Consider the following 24,967-nt stretch of genomic DNA (forward strand, 5'->3'; position numbering starts at 1 on the left):
CCAACCCCTCCCTCCCTGCCCAGCTTAGCTCCACATGCTGCGAGCTGCAGCTGTCTGCCAGGCTGCGCGCCGGTGACAGCGGGACGCACGCGCACGAGCAGCGGTGGGATCTCTGCCTGTCTGTGAATCCAAAGTTTGAACGGGCTTTTCGAGTTTGCGTTGCAGGGAGGAACTGGACGAAAACACGGTAGGCTATCGAATTTAAGTGTACGATACGTAGGCTATCAATAACGGAGCTACTGCGACTTTTTCTTCATTCTGCATTGATGTTTAAGTGCCGTCTTGCGTGTTCATAGCGGAAATTCTTGCAGCTTGCGTGATGAGTTGCCGGAGTCGAATGATGGGGTGGCTATAGCTATAACAATGATGCATCTCAATTCATTCGTGTTCTTAAAACCCTGTGTACCACCTACAGAGTTTTTAAAATAAAAAGTTTTAAGAAAATTAATGTGACAAGTTGTCCAAAAAAAGTACTCTTGCACCCTCTGCTGGATAAACACTAGCAATGCAGATGTTACTGGGCGCTGAACTGCATCCCATGGATAAGCTTTGCGTTTTCACACATTTAAACAAGCAGACGTTTGATTGTATGAAGTTGTGTTTTGTAGTCGTGTTCTAAAGCCCTATAAGGCTGCTCCTTTTTAGGGCTCACCACAGCAGATCATCAGCCTCCACCTCACCCTATCCTTAGCATCTTCCTTTGTCACTCCAGCCCTCTGCATGTCCTCCTTCACTACGTCCATAAATCTTCTCTGTGGTCTTCCTCTTTTCCTCCTGCCTGGCAGCTCCATATTCAGCATCTTTTGCCCAATATATCCACTGTCCCTCCTTGCCACATGTTCAAATCATCTCAGTCCTGTCTCTCTAACTTTGTCTCTAAAACACTGAAACTGAGCTGTCTCTCTGATATACTCATTCCTAAACTTGTCCATCCTCATTACTCCCCCCCAAAATCTTATTACCATCTTCAACTCTGCCACCTTCAGCTCAGGTTCCTTTCTTCTTGCATCTTCACTGTTATACCTGTCTCACTCACATTCATGTATTCTGTCTTGCTTCTACTGACGTTGATTCCACTTCTCTCTCATGTGTACCTCCACCTGCTCCCTACTCTGACTGCAGATCACAGTATCATCTGCAAACATCATAGCCCACAGAAGCTGACCTGACCTTATCTGTCAAACTGTCCATCACCCCTGCAAACAAGAAGGGCCCAGAGCCGATCCCTGACATAATCCCACCCCCACATATGTGTGAGGGGTTCCAGATAAGGAAGGAGAAATTAAAAAATAAGTAGAAATTCAGTTAATTAGGCCTCTAAATCTGTGGTCTGGTTTACTCTTTGATATTGAAGCATATGGTTCAATTCAATTTTATTTATATAGCACCAAATCACACCAAACAGTTGCCTCAAGGTGCTTAATATGGTGTCATTATGCATCCAAGGGCTCTGTGGCCCTCAGAAAAAAAAAATGCTGTGGATGGCTATGATTCTAGAGAGGAATTTTTATATTTAATGCTTAAACATTTATTTCTAAGTTACCTGAGAGAAGTTTCCAAGAGAAGCCCAAAAAAGTTTCAAGAAACTTGTAGCTGGTTATGTCAGAGTGTGTTCTTCAAGATTACATCAATTGACCTGCATTAGAGGCACACCAAGACAAAGCCTTTGTTGAAGCAACATCGGAGCAGAACTTCAGAAATAGTATGCTCTGGACAAAGTGTCAAAGAGGGCACGGTTTGGCTGCAGTAACAGCACACAGGTTTGGTTCAGACAGAAAGATTTTCAGGAGCGGGACCCTGTGCCAGCTGTGAAAGACAGTAGCAGGGACATTATAGTTTGCAGTTGCTTCAGTCCCTTCAGGGCTGGTCAGCTGGCAGACACTGTTTCAGTTGAGGTTGAAGCAGAAGTTTCAACCGGGTATTAATCCTAACAACAGTAACAAAGCAATTAAAAATTAAACAAAGAAGTAACCAAAGGTGATTATAACCCCACTGAAATGGGGCAGGTATTTGAAATGGGAAATACATGTAATAAAACATCATTAACCGGCCAGCTTTGACAATATTATATATAATATTTTTTGGAACTTTACAAGAAAATTAAATATTTTACATCTATCCAATTGTAATGAACATTACATAGCCTATCACATGCCATAGGATTGGATCCACATATTTATAAAATTATATTCCACCCCATGTGCTGCTTAACAACCCACCTTTCACCTGTTATGACATGGTCATAGTGTCACTGATCTCCAGCATAAGGGTTTTCCACAGGTTACCCGCTGTCATACTTTCTGTAGAGCAAGAGAGGGGGGCGCTGTTTTGACCATGTCTAGCTGTGGAGGCCACTAAAAAGAGAGACATGTGACGTGGTAAAAATGGGCAGTCCGTGTATACAAGTCTGCGATCTCATTCATAAGGAGTGCTAAACGTTAGCAGTATCCGCCGACAGCCAGGCAGGTCACATCCCTCAAACCTGCAAGTTTTGCGCTTCCTCACTGACAGCAAGGCTTTGTGAGTATTTTATTTTTGTAGTGCGTAGCGGGCTGTCGGACTCTCTCCTTCTTTCTCACCCTTTAGCAACTGGGAAAATGTAGAGCTGCAGGGGCTGCGGGGGAAAAATACAGGCTAGATATGTGAAATCTGTGACTGTCAGTTTGTTGCAGTAGCTTGTCGGCGAAGTGTGTGGAGTGTGCGGTGTTTACATGGCGTTCAGGCGATTTTCTCTCTTTCCACCACAACTGTAGGGTTTTGTTTGTTTGTTTGTTTTGTTTTGTTTTTTGTGCTACTTTGGCCTACAGCAATCACAAATCAAGTTCAATGTCGAAGTCCTGGCTGAATCATGAAGGAAACGGTCCATTGCTATTTGGGGTGCAATAGACCCAGTGTGCTGTTGTAGTGTAGGTTATGAGAATGCATGCTAAAGAGGCCTCTACTGAATATCTGTATAAATGTAAACATTTGACCCGATGACCTCTCTCTTTTTTTGTTTTGTATTGTTGTTCATAACATTAATGCCAGCAAAAGTCCAACTAAAGGTAATTTATTGGGTAGCGTATTTCTATTCACATTACAAAACGCGCGCAGCTTCATTGTAAAGCAACGGAGAGTGCAAATTATATGACTGTACCCGAGGACGCATTTAGTGACGGGTGTAAGTGTCACCTACCTGTGAAGGTCAGCAAACTCTGGCTTGTCATGCCTTTAGTGCAGGAGTCATACCTTTAGTGCAGGAGCATGTTTACATTCAGAAATTACAGTAAAAACAATTTTGTGTGCTGAAAGCGTTATTTTTGATTAAATACATAACACATAATTTATTTACGTTGAGAGTGCACACTAGTGACCTCATTTCACACAAAACACGTGGGAGTTTATTTGATATAATATTACACTTTTAACCTGTACGCGTATGTAGTTTGTTTGTATAGCTTACGGGCCTGTGTGTGTTTTGGTAATAACGGCTGGTTTTATAAGGTGAATGTGGCGTTTGTAGACACAATCATAATGCACATAATAGCAAGTGTATAAAGATAACGGGGTAGTTAAAATGGTTTGTTCAGTGTTGAATAAGGTTTTGGCGGTTATACAATATCCAGACCAAATGCTGCGCAGTCAGTGGCTTCTTTGTAACCACATTTGACTCTGCTGGGTGGCACACGATAATTTGCGAGTACTGTGTTGCCGGTTTTTGCGCGGTATCTAAGCGGCGCTGTGCTGCGACCTTTCCCCTAGTTTCTGCAGCACAGGGTGGATCATGTGATGCTGGAAAGTAGCTGGGGGAGGGGACTGGCTGCTGAAACACTGCTCTGTGGATGCTGCGCCTTCAGAGGACTGGAAGAAACGACGTGTCCTGCTTTCAGAGTGCTGTTGTTGAATGAAATAAAAATGGACCCTGGAAAAAAAAAAAAAAAGAGAGCATTCCTTCCCAAATAAGATGAACTTTGCAGAGAAACGTCTCTTAGCGAATAAGACCTTGGTCATTTAGGAACACATCTGCAAAACCTGAGTCATGCTGGTAATTTTAGAGGATTAATTCCGGCAATATTTTTTCAAAGAACAGTATTAGAAGTATTATTTTTTTAAGAATTCTCATAAAATAAAAATAAAATATTACAGAATTTGTCTAGCTCGTTCACGTTTCATTTGACCTGGATAAAAGACGTTGTCTTTTGTTTGTACGAGAAATTATTAAATCTACTATGTACAAATACCCCTCAAAGCTAGCTGCTGGTTCCCATCGGTACAAAAACCCAAACATTTTGAAAATAGTTTTCTTTGTTGCCTTATAAATGACAATAGGAAAGAACAAATGGAGTGGGGAATGTAGTCTTTGACAGTATTTAAGCTGGAAGACCCACTTGCTTAAATACAATAGATCAGACTCCCCTTTGATCAAGGTTACTTCCCAGCACTACCATTTAGTGAGACGACTTGTATTAAAAAGTCTTCCAAAACTAAAGGGTGGGGCAATTAATGGTGGACACTGACATTCTCTTCTATTTTGCTTTTACATCAACAAATAAAAATAGTGATTTTTAATAAGTGCATCTTGAGTACATACAGCCTTTTTATACCTTGACTAAGGTTGACAGTTTTAAAACAATAGGGACCTCTTTCCAAACATCAGTTATCTTGAATTACCAGTATAACCAGTTCAGATATTTGTAAGAGGTCACCTACCTGTGCATGGCCTCTGATGTCAATTTGCTGGAACCTGTCTAATTGGTATATTGAACAAATAAAAAAGCATGCACATGAAGTGGATTTCTGAAGGATGCTAATTAAATCACTAATTTAATGCTAATTAAATTACAAAGCTGAGAGTCGTGCCCATTGTGAAGCCTTTTTAATGCAAGACAACAACAAATTAGGGTCAGATTCGGGCTTTAGTCATAATATCTAGTTTTTGGGTGTAGATTTTTCAAAATATTTAACCATCAGTGCTTCCTCACATGACAAATGGATTGCTTTATGGTCATGTGCATGGTCCACATTTAAACCTTGCAACAGTTTTGCCTTGGACAATAGCTGGTGTGAGTAACTATGCAGTTACCAGTGTAACTCCATTCATCTGTTGTTGCTTTAAAAATCCAATAGGAATCCTTACAGCCTCTGTTATTGATTACCTTCAGATAAACCGAGTAAATAGAAAAAAATGAGGTAGTCTGCAGTGTGGGACAACTGCTATCAAGACACTGTAATAAAAGCTGATTGATACACAGGATTGTACTGCTTTTTGGCTCATACCAGTTATTCGCAGCCTTATCTAGAGATCAGCAAGCTGTGTTGGACCTTATTGCGGTGTGACCGCTCTTGAAGATAGGATCTGTGTTTACCTTTGTGACAAAGGGATTGTGGGAACAAGAATGAAGATTTGGATCAGTTTTTGATTGACGTCTTCCTTAAATCTTTTATCTGTGGCATAAACTTTATTGAAACTGCCGGTTTGCTAACATTGCTATTTGCACTTTCCTTCCTCTCAGTGACCCTATACATCGGTAGCCACCATGGCAGAAGCGCACCAGGCGGTGGCTTTTCAGTTCACAGTCACCCCTGAAGGCATTGACCTACAGCTGTCCCATGAGGCTCTCCGCCAGGTCTACCTTTCTGGCCTCCACTCCTGGAAGAAAAGGTTCATTCGGTTCAAGGTAGGAAGTGTTAGACAAACAAAGTAAAGTTCAAAGGGTTTCTGTTTAGTAGTGACTATCAGTATTCACACAGCAATTACTACTCTTTTCTGTTCAACACAACAAGATCCCAAGTAATGCTGTTTTATTTATTGGGTTGCTCACACTAGAAGGTCAGCCTCTCTCACACAAACAGTCAGCTGTGACCGTAACCTTCCTGCCTGTTCTTTGTGTCCTAGCCTTTGGCCTAGTTATCTGTTTACACACCGTCATACAGCATGACTCAAACCCAAAGCCCTACTAGCATTTTCACACATTCCTCTTTTGTTTAGCCTCAATAATTAATGATTTGTCACATGTATGCACATGACCCAAGATAACACGCTATGAAGTCATTTCATTTTCATCTGTGACCCTAGATGACCTCAATTTAATCCTCAATTTTGACTTGCGTTTTCACAGAATGGGGTAATGACTGGTGTGTACCCAGGCAGCCCAGCTGGGTTCTCCATTGTGGTCGGGTCCTACATGACTTACAATAAATTTAAACAGTTGGATCCATCTTTGGGGTTGTTTACCAAGCTGGGTCAACATATACCTATCAGGTAAGTTGATGTCACAAGGTGCCATCTTAGTATATTTTTCCTATTTTCAAAAAAATAAGTACTTTTTTACTACTTCTATTACTGTCCTTGTAAAATACATTGCATATAGGTGCAGACCTAACTACCATGGTCATTTGTTTACAAAATAGTACACAGTTAGTTAGAAAGCAACTGAACAAACACAGTGGGAATTAGCCAGGTGTTGCTTGGCTAGAAGCAGGTATCTTGCCAAATGCATGGGCAGTGGAATGTGTTTGACTCATAATTAAAGCTTTTACGACCGTTTTTTGCAGTAATGCGCGTGCTTCATGCAGGTCTGTGGCAGTTCTAGGTGTAAAATTAGTCTTTAAAGTAGTTTCTCTCCTACACAGTTTTTTTTTTCCAGCCACCTACCACAACTGATTTTAATATTTCTTAACAGTGTTAGTCATGTTAAGTGATTTTGTGTAAACACGTCTTAACCATATAAAGCTTTTTAATGCTTTTCTTACCAGCAGTGCTAGGGTTTTTCAGAAATGTTAGAGCACTACTACTAGTTGGTGTTAAAATGTTTGAGACTTTGAAGTTACAGATTTAAAAGAAAAACATCCTGCATGATTAAATCTGTTCTCGTTAACCTTGGCTACACTACATAACAGCGGTTTAGGACTTTGCTGCTAACAGTAAATTAATCAAACTGTTTTAATCCCATCAGAGTAAATGGCCTACATCGTTTATCAGTCATGAGTCAGTGTGTCTTTGTTGACTTTGGACTGGGCCAAGTCTGACAGCAGCTATGTGACAATGATTGCCCGGTGTTTCCACTGTGCTGTTGAGTGCAGTGCTCATTTGGCCAAGCTTGAAAATTTATTGTTTATGTAATGACTTTGCATCGTATTTTTTTTCTTCAGATGACTAAGTTACAAAAACATATTGAGTACCATTAAGTCAAATTTACCATTCTTTCTGTCCACTGTGCAGTTGCATGGTTGATTTGCTGCTGTTATTTTGTCTTTCCTCATGTTTCATTCTCTGTCCACAGCCGATATATGTCTACAGATACCCAGAGGATAGTCGGAGGAGTTCTGGTGGGCACAGGCCTGTGGGTCACCATAATAATGATAATGAGGAATGTCCTTAAGTCCTTGCTGTCATGGCATGGCTGGATGCAAGAACGTCATGGCTCCCTGTCCTGGTCGACTCGTGTGTGGATGGTGAGACAATGAGCGCTGCTGTTCAGTTCACAGATGAGCAGCCAGTTGGAGGAATGTTGCAGGGATAGACCTTCCCACGAATAAATAATGCTGTTTTTGCAGCAGTATTATTTAGCACTTGAGATTATTTTTGTAAGAGCCACCCACATGTGTCAGAAATTAGAGTGCCATGCTTTTGCTAAAAGGGTTCACTCTTCATATGTAAAATCAAATGTTCTAAACAGGATTAAGATTGTATACTGTATTTGTATACACTATCGTACCCTTGTGTGCTCGTTTTACTTATAAGATGAATGTGATACAGCAGATAAAGCTTATTACTAAAGCATAATGTGATTAAGCATCAAGATGAAAATTTTTAAAATTAAGTCACTTTCTTTGTCAGATAGGTCCAAGCAGAGATACAAGCCATTCTTACGTATATACCATACTAAAAATGCTACTTGTGTCCTTTTGTTTTATACCACTGGTCATGTGTCCGGACTTTGCCCCATACCCTGCAGCTTTCCAGGTGAAACAAAAGTGTAAATTCAAACTGCCTTATCTGCTCTGCTTGTCCAGATTCTAGTGAAGGTGTTCTCTGGCCGGAAACCAATGCTGTACAGTTTCCAGAACTCTTTGCCACGATTACCTCTTCCCTCTATCAAGGACACCTGCCAAAGGGTAATTTCCTGTCTTGTGTTTTTATTCACATTTATGATTGCTGATAAAGGTCCTAACTTTGGACTGGCACTAAAGTTTGTGTTTTGATGAGGATTAGAAAAAAGACTAAAATTTTCATTCAGAAACCATTTCAGGTAATTAAAAACCATGAATACAGTGGAATACAGGCAGTGATTTGTATTCATTTTCACATTTCCCCAGGTCAGCTTTTTTCTTTTTTAAGTGTTTTGATGTTTTGGCCCAAGGCAGAGCTAGAAAATTGACCTCCTTCTTGCCTGTGATTGTCTATCTGGGAGGAGAGTGTTCTTGTGCTCCTTGTTGAAAGTCACTCACTCTTTTTGACCCTGAAGTTTCCTGTGTTTTCAGTACCTGGAATCAGTGCGCCCACTGATGGATGATAAGAAGTATGAACGGATGGAAGGGTTGACTCAAGACTTTGAGAAGAATCTGGGACCCAGGCTGCAGTGGTACCTTAAACTCAAGTCCTGGTGGGCATCCAACTATGTGAGTTAGAAAGAACCCCTCTCTGTTTCTGCCCCACTGTTTTTTTTTCACAATTTTGCCCACTGCTGTGGGTCTTGGGTCAGTCTTAACCTGAAAAACAATGCATCAAAAAAAATATGTAATTTTTTGTGTCGTGTCCCCCTCCTCCCCCATTTCTGGCACAGGTCAGTGACTGGTGGGAAGAGTACATTTACCTGAGAGGCCGTGGACCCATCATGGTCAACAGCAACTATTATGCCATGGTAAAGCAACCCTACCTCAGTGCCTGTTTGGTAACAGTGACTTAGCCTTTTGTTTGAAGATTCAGTAATGAGGTTCCCACCGACTGTCTGCTTGCTTGACGGGATGTGTAGTGTTTTTTTTTTTTTTTTTGGTGACACCTGAGTAAATTCGTAAATCTTTGAATCATTAGATTGTCATTTGAGCGTGGCCCTTTTATCACCACTTTGACCCCAAAGAATGTGGATAGTTGTAAATTACCTACAAAGGCTATTGGCCTTTTAATTATTAACTCCTTATGTGTAATATTTGAGTTGGTTGACTCTAGACCTTCAGCGTAATCTGCAGTTAACTTGTGACAAACTTTTTTAAAAATTATTTATTGTATTACAGCATTTTCTACAACTTTGTTTAAAAAAAAAAAAAAATTAACCCCAGGGCAACCTTTGTAATAATATACTTTATGATTGTGTCTCAGGGGAACTTACAGCTAATGTTTTACAATCTTGGGATTGAAGACTTCAAGTCTTCAGAATCTTTGCTGACAGTCACCTAAATTCAGCGGGTCTTTACCTTGTGGATGGTTTGACTGGCCCAGGTCTGTGTCATATTTGTGATAGTCAATCCAGTGAACTCTGCAGGATGACTGGTCATCAGTCAGCATCTGCATGAATTTCATTTTGTTGTTGTTGTTGTTTTTTTGGCCTGTATCAGTGAGAAAGTCAGGGCACAGCGGATGTCTCAGTTGTGTGCAGTTGTTAATCATATATCTGTCACTAAACTATTTGGTTTGTGTCTTGGACATAAATGGATCCCTGCTCTTGCTTGCAAAGCCTCTTTGCACGCATATAGTCCTTGACTAAAATTACTACAAAGAATCAATGGCCAGACACATGGGTTATCGTTCTGTTGTAGATAAACATTTGCATTAATTCTTGTTTGAATATTTGAAAGTATATTGGCACTAAAGTGGGTTAAAACAAAACAAAGTTGCAAATGTTTATGACATGGTTGTAATATTTAGAACAACATTACTTAATAAATTAGTCAGCCACATGAGTACAAGTACACAGGATAAAGTTTTAGATAACAAGTTGGCACAGAGGTTGTCTGTTGCTTAATGTCATCTATTGCTGAAGTAAACTCCTGGTCAATATCATCATAAATCACTATCAAATATCAACAAATAACAATGCCAAAAATTTACAACAGGATTCCTTGCGCTATAATCATCTGCCTTTTTTACCATTAAAAAAAATTACCTTTTAGAAACTGGTCACACATTCTTCTTTACTAACTATAAACTCAGCACAATACAGCACAGTAATTATAACATTCAGAATGTGCTAAGGCAGCCTAAGATCTTCATACATTAATATTTTTCCCCCAGCAGTTGCCCTTTAAACACCAGCTGAAAACAAACAAACAAACAAAAAAAAACAGGATCATAATATGCCTCACTGTTGTCTCTGGTTATATGTTTTTAATATCCACTGTTCACTTATTTACCAAGATTCAATAAAACCTTTTTTTTTTTTTTAACTACACATTTTGTGCTACTCATAGCAACACTGGTTAAATGCATTTATATTTCGGTTGCCCCCTCTACCTGTAGTAAGATATGAGAACTTATTACCGATAATCTCTTTCCAGGATTTCCTGTACGTGTTCCCCACTTCCATCCAGGCTGCCAGGGCAGGTAATTCCATCCATGCCATCATGCTATACAGGAGAAAACTGGACAGAGCTCAGATCAAACCTGTGAGTATACAGCTCCTCTGTTTGACTTATTCAATGATTTGTTGAACTGTGTGAAACGTACATAGTAGTTATATAAATTCCCTATTGATACGCGCTAGCTACATGTAAATATTTAACTCATAATTTACTGATTAATAGCTGTTATCTCATTGTGTTTTGTTTTTTAAGTTTACAATGAAAAGCTTCTTTTTTTTTTCTCAACCATTTCTTGTGTGCTTGGATGTAAGTTTGTTAGTACAGTTTCAATAATTATTACATTTATACTCTTTCACCCACAGCTTACTGTATCTAACCATGCACTGTGCTTGTTGTGATTGAAGTGCAGCTGTATTTATGGACAAAGCAATATCGCAAGCATTTTCTAAAGGCTTAGTAAATAAACTAACACATTCTAGTGCTATTTGTTTTCCTGCATCTCTTTGAGCCCTTTGCCTTTACCAAGCAGCATGATGCTTAAGTCCAAATTATTACATTTGCACAACAGCAAAATATGTTGTGAAAATGCCCACTTGCCCCTTGCCAAAACCAATTGTATGCATTTGTGCGAAGATCGTTGCATGAGCTCGCTCTGTTACAGACTCACACTCGATTGTCTCTGTTTTACTGTTTTGTGCCTGACGCTGGGTTAGATATACTTGCTGGCGAACAAGGTTCCTCTGTGTTCAGCTCAGTGGGAGCGAATGTTTAACACCTCCCGCATCCCTGGTGTGGAGACAGGTAAGAGGAGGGCACATGTCTGTCCTGCCCGCTCACCACTATACGCCTAGTCATTTTTGTGGCAACAGCCTTTGGAAACCCTGACTGCTATACTCATTCTCAGCAGCACAGCCCTGTGCTTTTATTGGCTTTAATAGATATACATATTAAAATTTGTTTATGTGATAGATTATGTCAAAATATTCTGAAAGTATCCAAATTTCACTTAAAATAATACTGTTGCATTGGGGCTTTGCTGTTGGATTTGAGATAGTATGCCACTGGTTTCTGGACTTTGCTCATGCCTCTTTCCCTGGAAGTCTTCTGAGGTCTCCCCCCCCCCCCCCTCCTTAAGACTGCTTATCAAACCAATCCTCATCACTCCCACTGCCCTTCATCCAGTCTCCTGTTCATGTAGGTGTTTGTCTGCTGCTGCTCTCTGTGGGATTTTAGTGAATTAGTTGGTCATCTCTTTGTGTTTGACTCTCCCCTTTTGCTTTGCAGCTCATGCTCCTACACACTATTCCCATGTGCTCAGCCCAATACGAGCATATGTTCAACACGACTCGTGTCCCAGGTGTAGAAACAGGTAGAGTCTTTAGCAGTGCCTCCTCTACCACACTACTCCAACTGTACTTTTCCTCAGGACATTTGTCCATCAGTTTGAGTTAGAAATCTGACCTCCATGAATTGATAATGCATGTGTGCTGTTGTGTGCACATTCAAGGACTAATTTGCATGTGACTGAAATATAGTTTATAAGTTTTTAGAAGACAAAGCAGTCACAGAGGTAAGATGTAAATAAAATGGTTTTTTTTTTAATAAAAGGAATTTAGTGTTATTTTTCATGTAAATAAATGTACAGAATTTAAAAGGACAGAGAGCCTTTCTGCTGCAGAAATCTTATGATATACAGTTGTGTGAAAAGGAGTGTTTTCACAGGACTGTATGCAGTCCCATCTGAGCATTGGTATAAAAGCAGACGTTTAGTAGTTCTGCTCTGGAGGATTCAGTTATTTGTTCATACACACAATCGTCCCAGGAGTTGACATCCCAGCAAATTCACCTCAAGGTCAGACTGTGCAATTCTCAAAGAAACTGAAAAAAGCCTACATCTCAGACTCAACAGGCTTCAGTTAGAATATTAAGTGTTAAAATTCATGACAGTACAATTAGAAAAAGACTTAACTTGTGTGGAAGGGTTGCCAGGATTTAAGCCTCTTCTCTCTAAAAAAAAGAATGTGGTAGCACAGCTTAGGTTTGGAAAATTGCATCTGAACAAACCATGAGACTTTCAGAACAATGTCCTTAGGACAGATAAGACCAAAGTGGAGATGTTTGGTCAGAATACACGGTGCCACCAAGCATAGCATATCAGCACAAACACCTCATACCAACTGTCAAGCACAGTGGTGGAGGGCTGATGATTTGGGTGTGTTTTGCAGCTACAGAACCTGGGCACCATGCAGTCATTCAGTCAATCATGAACTCCTCTGGATACTAAAGTATTCTAGAGTCAAATGTGAGGCCATCTGTCTGACAGCTAAAGCTTGACCAAAATTGAGTTATGCAAGAGGACAATAATCCAAAGCACAGCAGCAAATGGGTGAAAAAGAAAAAAAAATTAAGGTGCAGCAATGTCCCAGTCAAAGTCCAGACCTCACCCAGACTGAAGGGCTGTACCTGGACATTAAGAGAGCCGTGGATAAGCAAATTCATGCAAACCTCAGTTAACTGAAGCAACGCTGTCAAGAAGAGTTTGCTAAATTTCTTCCAAAGCCATGTGAGAGACAGATAAAGTAATGCATAAAAACATTGCTTAAGGTTATTGCTGCTAAAGGTAGCTCCAAAAGCTGCTGTACTTAGTTTTTCAAGAGACTGCAAAGAGTCCTGTGAAAACTTTTATGACTTAATGGGAACGTTACAGAAACGGGATTAGATGACATTGTTAAGTCATTGTAGAATCAATATAATATATGGCCAGTGTGTAAAGGGCCTCTAATGCATAAAATTCTGTAATCAAGATTTTGAACAATTCAAGACTTGTTGAAGAGACCTTGAGCTGTGACGTAATCTTAGTGGATGTATTGTGCCTTTAATCAGGCACGTGGGGCCCCAAGAGAAGGTATTTATCTCTAATTTTGTAAACAGAAGATATTTAAATAAATAATAAAAATGTATAATAAAAGTAGTGAGCTTTTTATGAATGTAATATAATGTTAAAAAATGAGGTGGTATTAAGGTGAGGTTGTGTTTTCATAAGCAGAACGATCTGAGTTGCTGCAGTGACCAGAACTACTTTCCAATTCAGTTCTGTTGTATACTGGGCCCAGAATACTCAAATTGATGGAGGTCCTTACTGTAAGGAAGCACAGTAGGCTAAATATTATTATTTGGCTTGTTCCTAGTGTAAGTATTTTTTCCTTTCTCACTGGTAAAAAGGACAATGCTTGTTTGAATGCTCAAGTATCTCAAAATTGGTAGTAAAACAAAACTGCAGTAAAGAGAGCATACAAATAAAGCTTTGAAATTTGTTTCATTTGTTCGTACTGTTGCTCAAACAAGCATTGTCTCAGTTCATTGTATTCCCAACTGCATCCTTGTTCCCAATCCTTTTCTTTTTCATCCCACTTCCCGCACTTCTCATTTCAACCCGCTCTAGTTTTTGAATTGAGTATTTTCCACCAAAAAAGAAATGAGTTTTATTTTAAAAGAAAACTGTGGATATCATACAGTGGGGAAAATAAGTATTTGAAACACTGCAGATTTTGTTTTCCCACCTACAAAGAATTGAGAGGTCTGTCATTTTTATCATAGGTACATTTCAACTGTGAGACAGAAAATAATAAAAAAAAAAGATCCAGAAAATTATGTTGTATGATTTTTAAATAATTTGCATGTTTTGCATGATATAAGTATTTGATACAATTATTTGGTAATATTTGGTAATATTTACAATTACAGAGGTCAGACATTTCCTGTAGTTCTTGACCAAGTTTGCACACACTGCAGCAGGGATTTTGGCCCATTCCTCCATACAGATCTTCTCCAGATCTTTCAGGTTTCGGTGCTGTAGCTGGGCAACAATGAGTTTCAGCTCCCTCTAAAGATTTTCTATTAGGTTCAGGTCTGGAGACTGGCTAGGCCACTTCAGGACCTTGAAATGCTTCTTATGGAGCCACTCCTTAGTTGCCCTGGCTGTGTGTTTTGGGTCATGGAAGACCCAGCCACGACCCATCTTCAATGTTCAAACGGGTGCAATTAATACAGGTAATTGGTGCAGAATAGGTGATCAGATACTTATTTCATGCAATAAAATGCAAATTGATTATTTAAAAATCATACAAGGTGATTTTTTTATTTTTTATTTTTTAGATTCTGTCTCTCACTGTTGAAGTGTAACTACGATAAAAATGACAGACCTCTCCATTCTTTGTACGTAGGAAAACTTGCAAAATCGGCAGTGTTTCAAATGCTTATTTTCCCCACAGTATACCCTCCCTACTGGGACAAATTACTGGTTACTAACATCTGTATTGTTCCCATAAATAAAATTATGTGACATCCATGCCCTATATTAATGGCTGCCCCCTTTTTTTATAAAGATTTTGGCAACAGAAAACATGCACTTTTGATTATATATACACCAGTCACCCACAAGATATGAGGCATACAAGACCTTTTTGTTTAAATCCACAATATGTGTATAAACATAAATTACCCTCCTCATCCACAACCACAGCATTCCTTCAACTGTCTTTCTCCTGTTTGTCACTCTCTGTCATTGTTCTTTCTCCCTTAGACACCCTTCAGCACGTGAACGAGAGCAAACACATAGCTGTGTATCATAAGGGACGCTTCTTCAAGGTGTGGATATTTTATGATGGGCGGCTACTGTTGCCACGTGAGATTGAGCAGCAGATGGAGAGGATCTTGGCAGACAAGTCGGAGCCCTTGCCAGGAGAGGAGAAACTAGCAGCACTTACTGCAGGGGATCGGTGGGTGACATTGTAGAATAAGCTGTAGCCAGGATTGTTGAGGCAACACAATTTTACATTTTAAGCTGTAAAATGACAGGAAGTAAAGAAATCTAGCCTATGCATGGACAGTTAGTCATCATCAGCTGTTACTCACAGAGTAGTAGGATTGCTCTCTCATTTGTGTACTTGTAGATGGCTAACAAGAGCAATCCTTGACTTGCATCTGCAGCAGCAGTGTGAACGGTGGATGGAGTGCTCTGGGGGGGCAGAGAGTTGCTGTCAGTGACTTATCCCTCTTTCCTTCTCTCCCTTCACTCGGTTGCATCTTGACGTAGGCTCTCTTCATAGGTCTTAACACCTTTATCCACCAAAAGCCTACCTCAGGGTCAGGATAATGACTGCTTTGTAGACACGCACCTTAGTTTCAGCGTAAAGTTCCTTTACTTCAAAAACATGCTTCCTGAGCCTCCTGAAAGGTGCATAGGCCCCGCTTTACCCGATGCTGTACTTCCGCCCCGATACTTTTGGTATCAGCTGTTGTTAAGTGACCACCAAGGTAGGAGAAATGGGTGACATTTTCCAAGATTGTGTCATTGATTACAAATTCTGGCTCCTCCGTAGCTACTTTTGGTGGTGGCTGAAACAGCACTTTGATCTTATAAATGTTTAGCTTCAAGCCAAGACTCTCACAGGCTTTAGTAAAAGCACATAGTATGGTTTGAAGGTAATTTCCCGAGAGAGTGCACACACCATTGTCATTGGATTCTACAGCTCAGTCACAGAGGTGGTAGATATCTTAGTCTTTGCCTTTAACCTGCTTAGGTGAAAGAGCTTTCCATCCATTGTGTAGACGATTTGAAATGAAAATTGAAAACAAACATGCATCCTTGCTTGACTCCAGTAGGTATGTTGAAAGTATGGTGGCCATCATGCCATCATGTAGTAGCTGAAGGATGGTAATGAAGTCCAATTTTAGATAAGACAGTCCACAACGCCAGTTAGTTCACCATGTGAAGCTTTTGACAGGGGCGTCTCAGTGGGTGAGCAGGCGACCATATATGTTGGTCTTATCTTCTTTCTTGAAACGGGGAACAATGAGAGCATCTTTGAGGTCTGCAGGAATTACCTGCTTTTCCCAGATCTTGATAATCCAAACATGTAACTGCTGGGTTAGCGCAGGACCTCCATACTTAAATATCTTGGCGGGTAAACCATCAGGATCGATTGCTTTATTCTTCACCTGACTGATGGTTTTCTGTAACTCCTCCAAGTTGGGCATGTTTCCTAGGTCATCTCTGATGTGCAGTTGTGGGACGTAATCAAACATTTTTGTCCAGCAGTCATCAGTGCTATTCACAGATCTTGTAAGAAGCATATCGCTGCAATCATGGGATCTAACAATCACATAGTCAAATCAAATACCAGGGCCTCAAACAGGGGTGTTGCCAGGATGTCTTATTCTGCAAAACTCCAGTCAGGCCTGACTTAAGTCAAATTATATTGCTCTTTCAGACAAATGTATACTTGAGAAATTAAAAATGTGATCACAAATCAATATTTGGAATAAATTGTCATCAAAACTTGACATCAAAGAGCTCCACCCAATATACTATTTATTAGCAGAAAGAGCCCTGTCATCTCTGTGTTATTTATTGATATATTCATAAAATGTTCATGATAAGCTGGAATAATATGAGCCCTTGCCTGTATCAGCACTGCAACAAGACATGAGGTTTTTTTTAGTTTTTAGGGAGTAGTAAATGGTGTGGTATTGACCACAGAAATGCAAGGACTGCTTACACTTTTCCCATACTGATGAAGAAAAATGTGCATGTACTCGTGTAACATACCTAAATAAATGTTTGATTTTCTGTTTTTTACCTTCCTAGGACCCCTTGGGCAAAGGCCCGTGAGACATACTTCAGTCGTGGTAAGAACAAGCAGTCTCTGGATGCCATAGAAAAGGCAGCATTCTTCGTTACTCTTGATGACACAGAGCAGCGTTACGATGCAGATAACCCAGTCACGTCTCTGGACAGTTACGCCAAGTCCCTGCTCCATGGAAAATGCTATGACAGGTGGGCATAAATTTTATAGATTTTAATGCCAGTTGTCAGTAAGTTTGTGGCATTAACCCATTTATAAATTAATCTTTATTTATACTTTGTAATCCTTTAGGTGGTTTGATAAGTCCTTTAATCTGATAGTTTTCAAGAATGGCACCATGGGACTAAATGCAGAGCATTCCTGGGCAGATGCTCCAATTATTGGCCATCTGTGGGAGGTATGTCGGTATTTTTTGTTGAAAAAATAAATACCATATCTAATAATAATAATGGCAAAAATTGTACAGTTAGAGCCATAAATATTTGGGCAAAAGTTTTCTAATTTTGCCTGGGTATACCACCACATTGGATTTAAATCAAACAATCAGAGAGAGATAGCAAAAACTTTAAGAGTAACCAAACCAACAGTCTGGTACATTTGTAAAAACAAGACTTTTCTGGTCAGGAACACCAAAACACCTGGAAGACCACCAAAGACAACTAATACAGCCAAGTCAGGAGGTAGGAGTGTTATTGCCAAAGTCTACCATCAAAAGATGCCTTCATGAATGTAAATGCAGAGGGTTTGCAACAAAGTGCAAACCACTCATTATACTTAAGAACAAGGAGGCCAAATTAGACGTTTGAACAGTTCTGAAAAGAAAAAAATTCTTTGGACAGATGAAACCAGGATGAACTTGTACCAGGATGGTAGGAAGAGAAAAGTATGGAGAAGGAGAGTAACAGCTTGTGATCTAAAGAATACCACATCATCTGTCAAAGACATGGACATGGGCATGTATGGCAGCCAGTCAAATGGGGCCATTAGTGTTTATAGATGATGTGACTGTGATAGTAGCAGCCTACACTGTGAAGTGTACAGAGCTATATTCTCTGTTCAGATTCAGCCAAATGCTGCAAAATGATCATGACAGTGCTTCACGCAAATACATAATGACCCAAAAATATTCTTCAGTAGTTGAGTCAGTCACCAGATCTCAATCCAACAGAGTATGCTTTTAAGTTACTGAAGACAAAACAGAGGGCAGAGACCCACAGACAAGCAGCAACTGAAGGTGGCTGCGTTAAAGGTCTAGCAAAGCATGCTAAGGGAAGAGAAACAGTATGTGGTGAATTACAGTGGGTTTCTATCCCTCAGTCAGTTATTTACTACAAAGGGTTTTTAATCCACGTATTGAAACAAATTGTTCCATTTAAAATCTGTGTAGATGGTGGTGAACAGAAGCAAAACAAACAAAAACTGCATCAGTGTTCAAATACTCGTGGACCTGACTGTCAGTTACAAAAAATTTGGATGTCTTCCGTCATCAGCATAATGACAACACAAGTAAAAAATATAGTTAACGTGATCATTAATTAAAATTAAATGAAAAATACAGCAGAAATGTGAAGTCAGTTGTTTTAAAATGTGACTGTCCTGCAGCATGTACTTTACATGGACCCTAGGCTGGGATATACTGAAGATGGTCACTGTGTTGGGCAGCCTCATCCTAACCTGCCTGGCCCTCAAAGGCTGCAGTGGGACATCCCTGCTGAGGTAAGTACTAGAAAACTTAATTTGATATTAACAGAGCTTGGCTACCCTCTGGTGGTACCATAAATAAGTATACCAGAGCTGGTATTTAATTACCTGTAAAGATGTTTAGATGCTTGAATTTGTTTCTGGCCACAAAATAACTGCTCTAACTAGTCTAATAATAGCTGACTTTTAGTAATCTCACTTTTTTTTTTTTTTTAATAAAATACATCATGAATATATTTTTTTGTCATCTCAGTAAAACATACACTCCAAAAGTATTGAAACAGTGAGGCCGATCCCTTTTATTTTTGCTGTAGGCTGAAAACATTTGGCTTTGACATTAAAAGATGAAAACGAGACAAAAGAAAATCAACATCTCAGCTTTTATTTCCAGGTATTTACATCTGGATCTGATTCACAGTTCAGAAGATGGCACCGTTTGTTTGTTTTTTGTGAGCAAAAGTATTGGACTGACAGGTGTGTTTTGTTTCCCAGTTGTGTCCTATGGCATTGATTATTCAAATAATAAATAGCGTTGAATGTCTACACTCAGTTTTCAGATTTGGGTTTTGCCTGTCAGACTGTGCGTTTATAGTCAGAGGAGTAATCAACATGAAACCAAAGAACTGTCTATGGGTGAAAAACAACTGGCCATAGCCAGTACAACCATCTGGAATATCCTGAAGAAGAAAGTTGTCACCAATAGACTAAGTAACAGATATCAAATAAGTAGACCAATGAAAACAAGAGCAGTTGATGACAGAAACATTGTAAGTGCTGTAAAGAAAGAGTGGTACAGTGACATCAGCAACAACCTCCAGAGGGCAGGAGTGAAGGTATCTCAATCTACTTTTCGTAGAAGACTTCATGAACAAAAGTACAGAGGCTTCACCAGAAGATGCAAACCACTAATTAGTAAGAAGAACAGGAAGGCTAGAATATGTCAAGAAGTACAGAGACAAGCCTCGGAAATTCAAAAACATTTTTTGCACTGATGAGATAGATTAACTTTTACCAAGATCAACCTTTACCAAGGTGATGGAAAGGCTAAAGTTTGGAAAAATAAAGTATCTGCTCATGATCCCAAACATATGAGCTCATCCATGAAACACAGTGAAGGTACTGTCATGGCTTGGGCTTGCATGGCTTCTTCTGGGACTGGCTCATTAATCTTCACTGATGATGTCTTGCATGATGGCAGCAGTACAATGAACTCAGGAGTCAGGAATTTACAGAAAGATGAAACCAAACTGATTGGGAGATCCTTCATCATACATCAAGAGAATGGCCCAAAACACACTGCCAAAACTATGAAGGAGTTCATCAGGAGCAGGAAGTGGGAAGTTTTAGACTGGCCTAGTCAGTCTCCAGACTTAAACCCTATAGAGTAGGGGCGGGCAAACTATGGCCCGTGGGCCACGCCCGGCCCGTTGGTCTTTTTAATCTGGCTTGCTAAAGATTGGTAGAGAATTGCCCAAATCAAATCATATAATTATGACTGATGTCGAGGATTCTGAGAATTGCTACAACAAAACTAACACCAGACTTCGATGCACTGGCAAAACCAATACTGTTCCCACTAAAAGTAAATGTAAATATTAACACTGTAATGCCTTTTTTATGTTTATGTTTGATATGTATCTGGTGCTGACCCGGCCTGTCTGTCAGATTTCAAAAAGTCAATGTGGCCCCAGAGCCAAAACGTTTGCCCACCCCTGCTATAGAAGGGAGTCACTCACCCAAACAAACAACAACTGAAAGAGGCTGCAGCGAAAGCCTGGAAAAGCATCACATAAGAAGAATACAAAAGTTTAGTGATGTCAGTGGGTCACTGGCTTGATGCAGTTATTAGAAACAAAGGATTTGCGATCTATTTTAGGTTTATCTGTTCCAATACTTTAGTTCACAAGAAAAATGGGTGGGTTCAGACAAAAGGTGTCATCTTCTGAACTGTGTATCAGATCCAGATGTAAATACCTGGAAATAAAAGCTGAGATGTTGATCTTTTGTTTCATACTGATTTTTATGGCAAAAATAAAGGGATTGGCCTCACTGGTTGAATACTTTTGGAGGGGAGTGTACAGTTATGTCATCTTTATTTCTCTAGTGCCAAGAGGCCATCGAGGGTTCTTTCACAGTAGCCAGAACTCTGGCAGATGATGTGGACTGTGACATTATCCCCTTCACCGACTTTGGAAAGGGACTGATTAAGAAGTGCCGCACTAGTCCTGATGCCTTCATCCAGATTGCCCTGCAGCTGGCCCACTACAGAGTAAGTGCCCTCATCCCACTGTTGTCTCTTTTTCTCATCTGAACTTTTTTTATTATATTAAAGAAAATATTTAATTTACCTAATAAAATCAATTGAATGGATGCATTTGGATGCTGTCCAGTCGCATTCAGTTACATTAAATTCCAGCAGAGGGCAGTCACAACTAGCCAGCCAGCATACATTTGAAGTCAGTCAACCAGCGTTAGTTGATGATTTAATAATTAATCAAAACGTTGTTCAGCTTTAGTTTAAGGGTCTGTTTTTTATTATTTTTGCACTTTATTTGATCATATGATGCACAACACAGTACATTTTTCTTAGTGTTTAATTTGATCAGGGCGCTCGTTTATGGAAAAAATTCATAATCATGATTATTTTGGTCAATATTGAAATCAGGATTATTTAATACGATTACTCCTTGACTTTGTAAACACACTGCATTTATTGCACTTAAACAACAGTGAATAGCTCGAAATCTAGTGCACTTCTACAATCTCTTGTGAATAAATAATAAATTGAAAATAAAATACATATACAGTATAAATAAAATATTAAATATAAATAAAGTATAAAAAATAAATAAATTGCAATATAAATAAATACATTACAAATTAAACACAAATAATAAATAAATAGTCACATTTTAGTGACTGCCACAACATACTGACATGTACATATATTCAAAATGTTTGGTATTAACATTGGTAGGGATATGACTCAAATCGATTTCCAGGGCTTTTAATGATGAATAGGAGTGCTAATTACACCCGCAGAGCAAATATTGGTAGGGACATCTCCCTACCGTCTCTTGCTAATCATGCCCCGTGATTGGTAGGGACATAATGAACATGATTTGATATTGGTAGAGACGTGTCTCTACTGTCCCTACCCAGTTCTACTCCCCTGATTCCAGTCAGACGGGCCCATTATAGCTCAGAGCAAACAGAAAACATGTTCGGCTTCACACTAAATCAGAATTATTGAGGCCGACACAGCAAATACTGGTTATACTTGTTATTCTGGCAAAGCTGCTGTGTGTTTGTGTTGCGAATGGTGCAGAGCCCACCGTGCAGCAAGCCTGTGTTAATTACCTCGCCGTCATCTTGCAGCCGTGTCCTGGTGTTTTACCTGCATTACAGCCGACAGAAACAAGTAAAATGCCGGGACTTTTTCTTTCCCTCCTGAGTCCTGGCTCTTTGTGGTCTTTTTTTTTTTTTTTTTTGCTTGACAGGCCAATCAATCTGACGTTGTTACATTTCTCAGGAGGTGCACGTCAGGTTATGCCAAAAAAACAAAAAGCCAGAAAAACACCAGGTTACTGTATTGGCTTCAGAGAGGTTTCTGAATCAAAATACAGAAAGCCGACGCAGAAGCATAATTCCAGCCCAAGAGTATGCTTGCAGAGCGTAATGTGACAAAATGATTTTAATTATAATCATTCCTTGTCAGTTATACTGTTTTTATGATTATTTGGAGCCAAAATCAAAATCAAAATTTGGTTAATTGCACAGCCCTAAGTTTAAAATAATTCCTTTATCATTCCCATAATGGAAGTTGATAATGTAGTCACACCATTATAATTATTCATAGTAATACATAGGCCTCCTAAAAGTTACTGACCTTTGTAATAATATCTGTTTATGTGTTTTGTTGTTTTAATTCTGATCTACTCTTTCAACAGGACAAAGCGAAGTTTTGCCTGACGTATGAAGCCTCCATGACTCGCATGTTCAGGGAAGGTCGCACAGAAACCGTTCGCTCTTGCACCACTGAGACTTGTGCCTTTGTTCTCTCCATGATCAGAGATGAGACAGTAAGTCTCAACTACACCCGGCCACACCTCTAATAACAATGCTACTGATTTTTGACTGTTATTCTACTTTGTTGGCCATGTTATTAAATTGTCATATTTCACTTTTATTTCTTTCTGGCAGAGAGAAGAGCGTCTCAGGTTGCTCAAGCTGGCAGCAGAAAAACATCAAAGCTTGTACCGCTTGGCAATGACAGGACAGGGCATCGATCGCCACCTTTTCTGTCTCTATGTGGTTTCCAAATACCTGGGAGAGGACTCGCCCTTCCTGAAGGAGGTATAAGCATGTTGTCGCAGGTTTTGTGCCGGATAAATGCTCTGAAAATGTTTAGATGTTTGCTCTTGTAAACTACCCTGTGGCACAGATGTGATTGTCAGTGTGAATCAGCACAGTTGGGCTAGTTTTCATGTACTTTATACAATGAAAAAGATATCTTTGATATCTGTGAATTTCATATTATTATTATTATTATTATTATATTATTATTATTCATGTTTACATTTAGGTCCTGTCTGAGCCGTGGAGGCTGTCCACTAGCCAGACTCCTATGCAGCAAGTTGAGCTCTTTGATCTGGTCAGACACCCAGAATATGTGTCCTCTGGAGGTGGTTTTGGTCCAGTAAGTTGTCCATCAGCTTTCACAGTATCTTTAGCCGACTTTTTGTCCAGTTTTCCTGCAGCCAATAAACATCAGGTTATATAACCCATCCCCCTGTCTTTATGTATATCTGAAATTAGGGAAAAAAAATGTGAAAATATTAAAACCCTGTAAAAATATTACTGTGGATGGGATGAAATCAAACTCTATTCTCTCTTTCTTTGCCCACAAGGTGGCTGATGATGGTTATGGTGTCTCCTATATCATTCTTGGTGAGAGCCTCATCAACTTCCATATCTCCAGCAAACGCTCAAGTCCAGAAACTGTAAGTTCACTAATTTTCAATGCTTTATTCTTCTATTTATACTGAAAAGGTTTACAAAAATCTTTTACTATTTTAGGACTCGCATCGTTTTGGGACCAACATCAGACAGGCCATGCTGGACATTCTGGGTCTCTTTGAGCTCAACAACAAAGCTGCCAAGTGATGGCTCTCTTTGCTGGTGGAAAAACATAACAAACACACATTCAAAAAGGTTGTACAGAATCACTTGTTGGATTGGGGTTCTTTATGTTAATTGATGTTATAGAAATAAGGGTGATTGAAAGGTATTTGGAAGCATTATTATTATTATTATTATTATTTGTTTGTGAGATGCTAATGTTTGCTGTATATTTAGGCATGGTGAGATTCTGGTGGTGTTGGGTACAGGTAGTGCACAGATCAAAGATTATTATCTTTTTTTTTTTTCACAAGACTGTACGTACCGGTGCCTTACTGACCCACTAATGTAAAAAAGGGCAGAAAGGGAGGGGAAAAAAGCTAGTCTGAGATCAGATTTGTATTAACAAATTTCAGCTTGTTCAGTGGCATCATCAAATACTTGAATCACATTTTAAGTTGCAAGATGGTGCAATATCTTTATTTCTGTTCTAGGTGTTATTTTTATCCTTTTTTTTTTTAAGTTTCTTTTAGTTTTTCAATTGCAGCTCCTGAGTCACATGTAACTGACCAAAGCAGCAAACTTGATATTAAATATCATCAGTAGATTGCATGCTGCGTGCTATCATTATTTCATATAGCTCAGTTTATTAAAGAGAAGATGATTCTGAAGGATCAGCAGTTGCACGCAGTCATTTCACACCTATACGATTAAAACGGTGCATTTGTGATTGCAAACGTTCAACATGGATCAGAAATGTATCAGTGTAATTTTGAATATCAACGCATTGCTACTCTCTTCTCAGTTGATGTCCATTGCCTTTCAGACCCAAGTGCACAGCCAGTGTGTTTGTTCAGGTTTAGCTGCTATGACTCTTATTATGTATCAACGAAGGCAGATGACGTTTGCTTGTTTGTTGTTTTCATACTCAGGTTGTTTTGCTGACTTGGCCTTGTATCTTAGGGTGCTGGCTGCAACACTGAAAACGAGTGCTTTTGCTG

The 24,967-nt window shown here is 39.4% G+C and overlaps 1 protein-coding gene across 3 annotated transcripts; it reads left to right on the forward strand.

Moving 5' to 3' along the window:
* The first annotated feature begins 81 nt into the window (after positions 1-81).
* On the forward strand, positions 82-24,052 carry cpt1ab (carnitine palmitoyltransferase 1Ab (liver)). 3 transcript variants are annotated; one of them, XM_030731106.1, is made up of 19 exons: positions 82-187; positions 5,493-5,657; positions 6,099-6,241; positions 7,263-7,434; positions 7,996-8,097; positions 8,464-8,601; positions 8,766-8,843; positions 10,474-10,581; positions 11,211-11,298; positions 15,080-15,275; positions 17,147-17,335; positions 17,436-17,541; positions 18,747-18,860; positions 20,950-21,114; positions 22,796-22,927; positions 23,049-23,201; positions 23,431-23,544; positions 23,756-23,848; positions 23,925-24,052. In XM_030731106.1, the coding sequence occupies exons 2-19, from the start codon at positions 5,517-5,519 to the stop codon at positions 24,009-24,011; spliced, it is 2,319 nt and encodes a 772-aa protein (XP_030586966.1). In that variant the 5' UTR covers positions 82-187; positions 5,493-5,516; the 3' UTR covers positions 24,012-24,052. The 3 variants fall into 3 exon arrangements, with proteins under 3 accessions (XP_030586966.1, XP_030586965.1, XP_030586967.1); XM_030731105.1 differs by lacking the exon at positions 82-187 and adding an exon at positions 2,399-2,520; XM_030731107.1 differs by lacking the exons at positions 82-187; positions 11,211-11,298 and adding exons at positions 2,399-2,520; positions 11,782-11,866.
* Positions 24,053-24,967: the final 915 nt, after the last annotated feature.

Source organism: Archocentrus centrarchus, chromosome 6 (assembly GCF_007364275.1).
Source record: "Archocentrus centrarchus isolate MPI-CPG fArcCen1 chromosome 6, fArcCen1, whole genome shotgun sequence".
NCBI lineage: Eukaryota > Metazoa > Chordata > Actinopteri > Cichliformes > Cichlidae > Archocentrus > Archocentrus centrarchus.